At 43.0% G+C, this 10674-nt stretch overlaps 1 protein-coding gene across 1 annotated transcript; it reads right to left on the bottom strand.

The window, feature by feature from the left end:
- Positions 1-8428: 8428 nt before the first annotated feature.
- Positions 8429-9751, bottom strand: LOC149159620 (putative xyloglucan galactosyltransferase GT11). Its single transcript, XM_089434361.1, has one exon. The coding sequence runs from the start codon at positions 9749-9751 to the stop codon at positions 8429-8431; it is 1323 nt and encodes a 440-aa protein (XP_089290487.1).
- Positions 9752-10674: the final 923 nt, after the last annotated feature.

The raw sequence follows: 10674 nt of genomic DNA on the forward strand, positions 1-10674 counted from the left end.
GTAGCATTATTTCACTTGTTACAAAATTGAAGACATACTCATACTACCGGAAAAGGGAGTGATATAGAATAATGCATTTTATAGATGAATAAAAATGGAAATTGGAACTAGGTTAGCATGTCAAGGGCCATAGATGAAGAGGGAAAACCACATGCAATCCCTAGAAAAAATAATAAATCAGAGTGACTGCGCTTCTCGGAGAGATTTTCGCGAGTTCTTCCTCGCTTTCCCGCGAGGGTGAAATTAAGGGACTGGTTTCTAATTCTTCACTAATTCCGCTTCTATAAATCCTCCCACTTCGCGTAGTCCCAAACATTAATTTATTCGCATAACCCGCTTTTCACAATAGCATCTTAATCCAAGTGTTCAAATATTTAATATACTTACCTCGTGGTCCCTTGAGGAAGCGTTGCTCCGCCTCACTGTAGCTGACGGTCGTATCTACCACGAACTCAGTGATAAATCCTCCTATAATTTGGTCGAGCCAATGGTCCACAGCTCGTGCGATCTTATCTCCTGACGCTTCTAGTCTGCGCACTAATTCTGGAGTCCACACGATTGGTTTGTCGAGCCTACACCTTCCCTGACTATCTGCTAGCTTCGCGATCCACTCATATAGCTCAGAAGGAAAGGATGCAAAGAAAATTTCATGGATTTCCATATATAAGTAGCGCTCCAACCACTGTTCCTTAGATACTCGCGGATTCCTGTTTTCCTGCACTGCGAACTTCGTTGGATTTTAGTGACACGACATCAGACATCCCTTATGCAAATCCCGGTCCCGGCAACAGAACCATTTGTTGGCTTGTAGGGGCCTGACCTAGATTTAGAGATGATTTAAACAAACAAATCCCGGTACTACTGGCCCTTTCAGCAACAGTCCGTGGAGCGCGGACTGAGGTCTCACTCAAAGTAGTATGGGAGGGTGCTAGAACTAGGTTTCTGCACCCTAGAGATGTCTGATGGTTTTTCGGTGGTCCGCTGTTTGACCCTGCATGCACGTTGCTACGCGCACCTATCAGTACCTCGCAGCCTACAATGCTGCCTTCACGCAGCCCTGTTCGAGGCACGATTCATGTTATTACCCTAGTTCCTTACTATTAACTTGAGATTATTCAATTACTTAACTTATCTGTGTGAGCCCAATTATACTTAACAATGTTCAGTATTCATATAAGTGCGCACGATAAACAAAATAGTATAAATGCATAGAAAATCATACAGAAACAAATACACAGTATTTAGAATCAAGCTTCTCTTTATTATTCTTCTTCTTGGGTTATAGATTAAACTTCACCCTGCACACTTAGCTGCAGGGGTCTGCGCACCCAGATATGGACTCTAATATGCCTCTGCGCACTCAGCTGCAGAGCCTCTTCCTACTACTACGACCTTAGACACTTAAACTTCTTCTCTATCCACTATCTTCTAAACTTCATCCATGCTCATCTATCTCTTAATTCCTTTTACAACATAGAGCCTTGCTCTATTTATACAATCCCATGGTCCGCAGACGATGGGTAGGATGACATGACATTACCTTACATTACAAAACTTAGGGCAAACAACCCTATGACTCAATGTACATTTTGCACCCCGCGCCCGCAATTCGTAGAGTCTTATAACATATTTGACCAAAACTTGGGCTTTGAGCCCCAAAACATGTTGTGGGGGGATTCAATGCCCAACAGAATGTGATCGAGATGAGACACTTTGGATTTGATGGAGTTGCAACGATGGTGATGCCTTGGTGGTAGCACTTGGGGATGAGTTGACTTAAAGAGACTTGACCACTTTGATAGTCTATAGACATGGTGACTGATTGGTTTATGACCATGGGCAGCACAAGGATGATTAGGCAGGTGTAGAATTTCCCTTTGACAGATGACATATTACAAATGAGATGGAGATTGCTTCATGGACGTGGATATGGCACATTGAGAGTTGATTTGATGGGAGGAGATCTTCATTTTGAGGAGATGAACCTCAGACATATGGATGTTGATTTTTGGATAGAAGAAACTGATTGATATGCAACACATTCACGCCAGCATCATGGGCAGCATGTTGCAGACGAGATGGAGATTACTTCATGGACCTGAGCATGCCTTACTTTATACTTTGATAGAGATGGGATAGATTCTTGATTGAATTGATGACAAGATGCTAAGAGAAACAACCATTGATGGCATGAGGAGGTGCATTTTCGTTATTTGAGCATGATGGTTGCACTGATCACCTGACTAGTTCAAGTCATGGAGGCTAGCAGTATACTGAGATATGTTTGAGTTGAGTTGGAGTATCATGGTAGTAGTTCACATCATTATGATACATGATGAGTTGACATGATGTATGTTGCAGTGATAACATGTAGCTTGAGTTGGAGGGACAACCTTCCACGGTAGGGCAACATGTGGAGATTGCGACAGATTTGGTTGATGATCATGGATTTCAGAGACTTTCCTGTTCATGGAGTCATGAGCCTTGATGGTTTGTGCGATGATAGAGAAGAGTTTGGCAACATGGAAATTTTTGGAGATTTTGGAGCTAGCGACACTTTGCGATGATATCGTGAAGTTGTCAAAGATGACAACCTTATTTAGAGTGGGGGAGGATGTCAGGCCCACAACTTGAGTCAGGCGCGCCCATGTGTGATGGGCGCCTAAAATCAATTATGTGCAACGAGTTGTACGAAGGTAAACTCGGTTATGTTTGACGGTGGGTAAAATTCTTGGTTTTATGCGACGATTCGAGTCGGGCGCTCCCACATCTGCGACAAGCACCCGAGATTGGTTATCTGTGACGAGTTGTGCGGAGACATTCTTAGTTATGTGTAACGAGCTGTGTAGAGGCATTCTCGGTTTTGGGTGATTAACGGGCGTGCCCATGTGCGATGGGCGGACACGCCCCAATACGTGTGACGAGAGAGTTTAAAGGCTGACTTGGGCATGAGATGGAGGAGGCTGACTTAACTTAAGTGGACCCGACGAACATGGAGATGTGGCTAGGCTGACATGTAGAAATGGGCAGGCCAACCCATACTTGGGTGGACAGCCATGTCACTTGAGTGTGGAGACATGGGTATATATATGCCATGATGGAGAGCATTCAAGGCATCAATCAACAACCAAACATCAAGGGAGAAACTTGGTCTGAAGTTTCGTGGAGTTTGGGAGACATAAAAAGAAAACCGAAGGTTGGGCAAGGTCGCAAGTCGAACAGGTGCAGAAATCCACGGGCCGAGTTGAATGGCCTTGGCGGGTCTGAATGACCGTGGGCTGAGCTGAAGGGCTTGGGTGGGGTTGAACGACCTAGGCGGGTCTGAATGACTGCGGGCCAAGCTAGCTGACCTAGGCAAGTCTGAACGACCAGGGAAAGATTGAACGACTATGGGCCGAGCTGAATGGCCTGGGCGAGGCTAAACGACTGTGGGTCGAGCTAAATGACTATAGGCTGAGATAAACATCCTGGGCAAGTCTGAACGACTGCGGGCAGAGCTGGACGACCGCGGGCCGAGCTGAACGACCGCGGGCCGAGCTGAATGACCGTGGGCAAGGTTGAACGATCGACAGGGCTGAACGACCGATGTGACACCAAAGTTGCAGAATTGTTCTAAGGAAAGGAAACTTGAGGTTTCCTCATATCTTGTGTGGGCAATAGGCAATTGGACAACTGCAAGGTTGTGACATGACACTTGGTGGATTTTGCAGGCCAAGGAATTTAGTAGCACAACACTGTTTTAAGCTTGTAATTGTGAGATATTTTACATTACAGTGATATGTTATATTGGGCAAACTTTACGGGAACTTCCCCTCCCAACTATAATTGTGTATACTTGTATGATTTATAATTTCCATGGCATAATGACGATGATGAATGTTAATTGAAGTAAATGTTATTCTACTGCATTGTTAACACTTGAAGAATTGGAAAATTGGCTAAGTGTTGGAGTTAGGCATAGTCCATACACTCTAGTATTGGTAAAAATAAAAAGTGTAGTGGTGTTGCACCTGCCTATGTGCAGTTGAAAGACTACTACCAGAATAGGGGCATGACAGATGGTATCAGAGCCCTCTTTCCAAGTGGCTTTGTCGATTGGATATTTGAAGTGAAGCAGATATCGCTGCACTTCATGACAAGTTTAGTGCGGGTGAAGCATTATGCTTGGGCCAAGCTGAACAAAAAGACATGGCAAGTTTGGAAGAATGCCAAGGGAGGCTATTGCTAACGTTATATAGGTTGAGGTGTATGAAAGAAGAGAACCCATAGATTCGAGATGAACTTGAGGTCTTGGAAAGGAATGTTGAAGAAGAGCTTCTTCTACTTGGTTGGGCAATGAAGCAGGATGTAGCTTCAGATTGCGATGAAGGAGAAGAAGCCATGATATATTAGGATGTTGCAGATGTGACAACGATGGAGGGAGAACTTGAGGTATTGCTCAAGTTGAACCAGGATCGTACATATTGCAGACATTTATGGATGAAGGCACTCACATGGAAGAGCCTCATGATGAAGTAAGTATTGTTGTTACTTGTGTTTCATTGGAGCTTTTGGAGGATGGGCCATATGTAGGAAACAGAAAAGATAGTTTTCTGATGCAATGGAAAACCTTACCATGGATATCTACGATGAGACCTTGTGCGGAGAAGCAAGGAACATTGATTGTTGCAGAGCTTGTTTGGGCAATTTGTGACATTACGGCAAAAGGTGAAAATGCTCGTGACAAGGGAGGTACATGATGATCATTGTGGAGGATGGGTCATTCTTTAACCATATGGAGAATTGGCTAACTACCCGACATGACTCATGGATAAATTAGAGGAAGGGCACACTGGAGTTTTGATGATAGGATACTTGAGTGGACTTCTTCATGGCTGAGACCAAGAGGTAGTGTTGGTAAGCCTCTAGTGGGGGAGGTAGCGATGATGGAAGGAACCTGTGACATATGATGTGATATATGGTTTCAGTGACCGAGGGCGCTAAAATTAATTGAGGACTAGGATGAGATGATCGATGTTGTGATGAGTCTACTTAGTTAGACAACATGGGCAAGTAGAGTCATGGACATCGAGTTGGATAGATGGAGCATGGAAGACTTCTTGCAGGGACATTATGCAGGAGCACCTATAGAGATGTCACTTATGGGCATCCAATGAGGAGTGCCAAGGCAAGGATGTTGTGTGGATGGACTTGTTGATGCGACATGGAGACATTTTACAGATGAGCGGTGGGGATGTTGGGCACTTTTGTACAACAAGGCGATGGACTGATTGGATTTGTGAGTAGACAATGAGAGCCTTCCTACCACATGGAGTGCAAAGGCATCTTGCAGTGGCATTTGAGACCGAGACATGTATGCTTGCCAAGATGTTGGATGGAGATGATTCATGGGAGCTCATGCTGACTTGATATAGTTGTAGCGATTGGATACTTCATTTTATGGCGGTATTGGAGTATTTGATTCATTGAGGAATTGAGGTTAGTGGTGTACCTGACTTTGATGCAGTGTGGGATGCATACTTTTGGGAAGATTTATGGGGTGTGTTCAGAGGGAGTGACTTGATGGATGTGATCGAGATGAGGCACTTTGGATTTGATGGAGTTGTAGCGATGGTGATGCCTTGGTGGTAGCACTTGGGCATGAGTTGAGTTGATCAGATTTGACCACTTTGATAGACATGGTCGTTGATTGGTTTATGACCATGGGAAACACATGGATGATGAGGCAGGTGTAGACTTTCCCTTTGACAGATGACATATTGTAGATGAGATGGAGGTTGCTTCATGGACCTGGATATGGCACATTGCGAGTTGATTTGATGGGAGGAGCTCTTAATTTTGAGGAGATGAACCTCACACATATGGCTGATGATGTTTGGATAGATGTGACTGATTGATACACAACACATTGACACCAACATCATGGGAAGCATGTTGCAGACGAGATGGATATTACTTCATAGGCCTGAGCATGGCTTACTTTATACTTTGATAGAGATGGGATGGATTCTTGATCGAGTTGATGACGGGATGTTGAGAGAAATGGCCAATGATGGCATGAGGAAGTGCATTTTCGTGATTTGAGCGTGATGGTTGGACTGATCACCTGACTAGTTCAAGTCATGGAGGCTAGCAGTATACTGAGATATGATTGAGTTGAGTTGGAGTATCATGGCAACAGTTCACATGATCATGATACATGATGATTTGACACGATGTCTGATGTAGTGACAACATGTAGCTTGAGTTGGAGGGACCAGCCTTCCACAGTGGGGCAACATGCGGAAATTGCGATTGATGTGGTTGATGATCATGGACTGAGGAGATTTTCCTGTTCCTAGAGTCATGAGCCTTGATGGTTTGTGCGATGATAGAGCAGAGTTGGGCAGCATGGACAATTTGGAGATGTTGGAGCTAGCGACACTTTGCGACGATATGGTGGAGTTGTCGAGGATGACAACCTTATTTAGAGTGGGGGGGGGGGGGGTATGTCAGGCGCACAAGTTAAGTCATGCGCGCCCATGTGTGACAGGATAACGAACTCGGTTATGTGCAACAAGTTGTGCGGAGAGAAACTCAGTGATGTGCAACGGTGGCTAGACTTATCGATTTTATGCGACGAGTCGAGTCGGGCGCGGCCCCATGTGCGACGGGCGCTCGAGCTCGGTTATGTGCAATGAGTCGTGTGGAGGCATTCTCGGTTATGTGCGGTGAGTCGTGCAGAGGCTCTCTCAGTTTTGTGCGACGAACGGGCGCGTCCATGTGCGATGCGCGGATGCGCCCCAGGACGTGCGATGGGAGAGTTTATAGGCCGACTTGGGCATGCGATGGAGGAGGCCAGCTTAACTTATGTGGACTTGGCGAACAAGGAGATGTGGCTGGGCCGACATGTAGAAATGGACACGCTGACCCATACTTGGGTGGATGGCCGTGTCACTTGAGTGTGGAGAGATAGGTATATATACGCCATGATGGAGAGCATTTAAGGCATCAATCAACAATCAAACATCAAGGGCGAAACTTGGTCTGAAGTTTCGTGGGCAAGGCTGAACGACTGCGGGTAGATGTAAACGATTACGGGCTGAGCTGAACGAATGGTAGGGTTGAAGGACTAGTGTGACAACAAAATTGCAAAATTGTTTTGATGAAAGGAAATAATTTAAACCCGAAAGACCTAACGAGATTCACATAGAAAATTTGTTAATCCGATTCCATACGAACATCACATTTCTTTGTCTCAAGACCGTGGAAACAACCTTGAATCAAATTAGTTCTTTGAAGAAAGGCACGCCATTTCTAAATTAATGTTATATCGGAATTCTGTATGAGAAGGCGGTAAAATAAATCTGCAAAATTAGCGAATCTTTAATTAAAATATTTCGCTAATTGTTAGGTATACGGTCGACTTCCCATGTGAAGTGATGAATAACGTTGTTTTTGTTTTTATTTTAAATTAAATATTAAGCTACTTGATGGTTGATACGTAGACGATGAACTCCCCGTATGAAGCCATGAATAACGTTTCGTCTTAATGACGAGCAGAGAACGACCAAGGAATTGAAAGATGCTAAAAATTATATCATAATTAAATATGGCCGTTTTATATAGTTGTTTTTGTTTTGCTATTTTTTATAATATTTGATATAAATGTTTTTGGTTGTTATTTTTTATAATATTAAAATATTTGTTTTGTAATTTTTAATAAAAAATGATTTCTTAATTCCACTGTATATTTATATTTTAATTAAAATAAAAGTTAATAATAAAATGTGTTATTTACATATTTCGTCATTATTTCAAATTAAATTATTAGTTTATTAAATATAAACCAAATATATTATATCTTAAATTATATATTAAATTGTAAATATATTCTAACAACGGCAAAGTCAATTGTTTCATCCTTCCCAACCGAACCTGGGAAACCGATAATTTTTTTTTATATTTAATGCCAAGAAGCTTCTAATGTGAATATTTCCGTGGTCGCAAATATTTTGGTAGTAAACATGGAATCCGACATCTTGGATTTACACACAGCGGAAAATGATATATGCCGTTCATCATTATGTTTCTGAATAAGCTCTATCTGCAATCAATAATTAAATTGAGTTTCTAATAGCACCATGGTGGTGCTGTTTGATTGTTTTAAGTTCCAGAGGTTTTAGCTGAAATCTGAATAAACATTTTTAATTAAATTGTGATTTTTTTGTTTTCTTAAATGTATAAATAAATTTAATGTTTGGAATACTTTTGAGAAACTTAAATTATATAACATACATAAAACAAAACTTAACTTATCATTCAAATTTCCAAAAATAACCGTTAGAGGACAGCTGGAACAGATGGCCAAATTTATTATATTTACCCTTGTACTAACTTTAATTCGTATTCATAACATCATCGACCTCGGCTTCTCATGCTACAGTGTTCATCTCCGCCTCATATTTGGCCGCTTCCTCTGCTGAGAAATGGAGTCCAACACCCTGTACACGGTGATGTCGAACGCATCCCGGACCAACCCCGCCGCACTTGAATTGCCCGTTGTCGACTTCATCGTGTAAATGACATGGGGAATCAAACTCATCACTTTCTCCTGCATCTCCCTCACCCGCTCAGGGCTGACGTCACTCAGCACTCGCTCCACGATCGACATATTGGCCACCACGTCGTCCTGCGGGATAAACACAGAGTACCCTTCTCTCTCCTTCTCCCCCTCTGATGGAAGATGCCACGTATACTGTGTATACGCCGAATCCTTGTGGAAGAACACCGGAATGCACCCCGCTATGATGGCATCGAATGTCGACCGCCGCGTGGCGGTGTCGCCGCGGGGCTGCAGGCAGAAGACCGACTCCACAAACGCATGTATGACCGGCTCGGCCTCGTGGCTGCACCGCGCCGCCACGCAGTCCACGAGGCGGCAGCTACCCGGCGACCGCGAGCACAGACGCATAAGCAATTTGCGGAAGCCGCCGTCGCTGACGTAGGGGCGGACTGAGCCGACAAAGGCAAAAAGCCGAGTCCGCGTGGATGACCTCACCCGGGTCGTCCACTCCTCGATTTGCCGACCAGACGACGGGTGAAACGAAGTAGGATACGGGATGGCCTGAAACGAAGTCGGATACGGGCGCCTTTCGATCGTCAGCAACGTCATGTTAGGAACCCCAGGGACCTCCAGCAAACCAGTTCCCCAGCCCTTGCCAGCACCGAAGTCCCAGGCCGTGCGACCCATCACCATGAAGTGATTTCTTCCTCCGCTTCGATTCCACTCGTCTCTCTTTCTCAGCCACGACATGATCCCCACACCGTGCGACGACGCGGGCACTCTGTCCGGTTGTGGATACAAATATCTGAGAGCGTCGAGGCCAGCGTAGTAGGGCACAAACACGGCGTCGGCCATGGCAGGATCGGGAGTGAGGCATCTGTATTGCTTCATCCTCTCGTGAAATACGATCTCCAGCATATAAGTATCCGTGTCGAACCAGCCATCGCCCAGGGAGCTATTATACCGCGGCCCGAAGCCATAGTTGGCGGCGCGCGGACAGAGGTTCAACCAGGGCGAGAGACCGAACTTGCACTGTTTCAAGATATCTGCGTTGAATTCCGTAGGAAGTTGGTACATGAAAATTCTTTGACCCCTGCAACTGTCGGCGACGAGAGGCAACGAGAATTGAGGGGAATGGAGAGTTTTCCATGTCCATACCAACATCAATAACAGCAATACGAACAGCGCGTAATTCGTTTCCTTCATGGCCCCGTTTGTGCTATGAACGGGGGAGGATTATGAATTATGTATACGCGCAGGTTGAGTGCATAGAATTTGTATGTACGCGCAAGGGCGTGAGGAGTAAAATGTGGTGGGGTATCCAACTTTTTGGTTATTGATATTCTTAAGATAATGGCCTTCATGGTTAAGAAACGTTTCAAAATAAATATGATGGTTGATAAAGGAGTTGTTTTTAATCTAATTTTTTTGAAGTTTTTAAGGTTAAATTTTTCTAAAATTTCACAGAAATTTATTGAAATCACAAATTTGATTGATAATCCTGTGCAATGGAAGTGCTCTAAGGTTAAGGTTTTCATTGCCCTAAGGTTAAGGTTTTTTTACGGTGGTAAATCTATATATAGAGTCAAAAAACTAGTTTAAATAAAACAAATCAAAATTTCACCTCAAATTTTTCCACAAGATTCAAACACCAAAAAATCCAAAAAATCACACTAAAAACAACTCCACTATTACATACAATCAATTGCAAAATGTGACATATCTGATCATACGAATAAACTAAGTTGATTCTACTACAACTCTGACAAATTTAATAATAATAAAGCAGGTCGATTCCACTATGATTACGCAATTTAATAATAATAAACCAGGTCGATTCCACTATGATTACGCAAGAGAGGAGCAGGAATATATTTTCTGTTCCAATTTAAAATAATAAAAAATTAATTTTTAGTTGAAAGTTGTTTTGGTAGATTTTGATTAAAAATTCTAAAACATAAAAGAATTACACAATAATGCTTCACATCACATGATATCAAGCTAAAAAAATATGCCAATTTCAATCCATTTACATACATGATTTTTTTTATATATTATTTTAATTTCAAAATAAAAATAAATAATATAAAAATCATATGCTTAAAATATAATTGATATAAGCTTGGTTT

Source organism: Pinus tabuliformis, chromosome 5_2, assembly GCF_031772625.1.
Source record: "Pinus tabuliformis cultivar Carrire ecotype Pingquan chromosome 5_2, CPIR1, whole genome shotgun sequence".
NCBI classification, from domain to species: Eukaryota; Viridiplantae; Streptophyta; class Pinopsida; order Pinales; family Pinaceae; genus Pinus; species Pinus tabuliformis.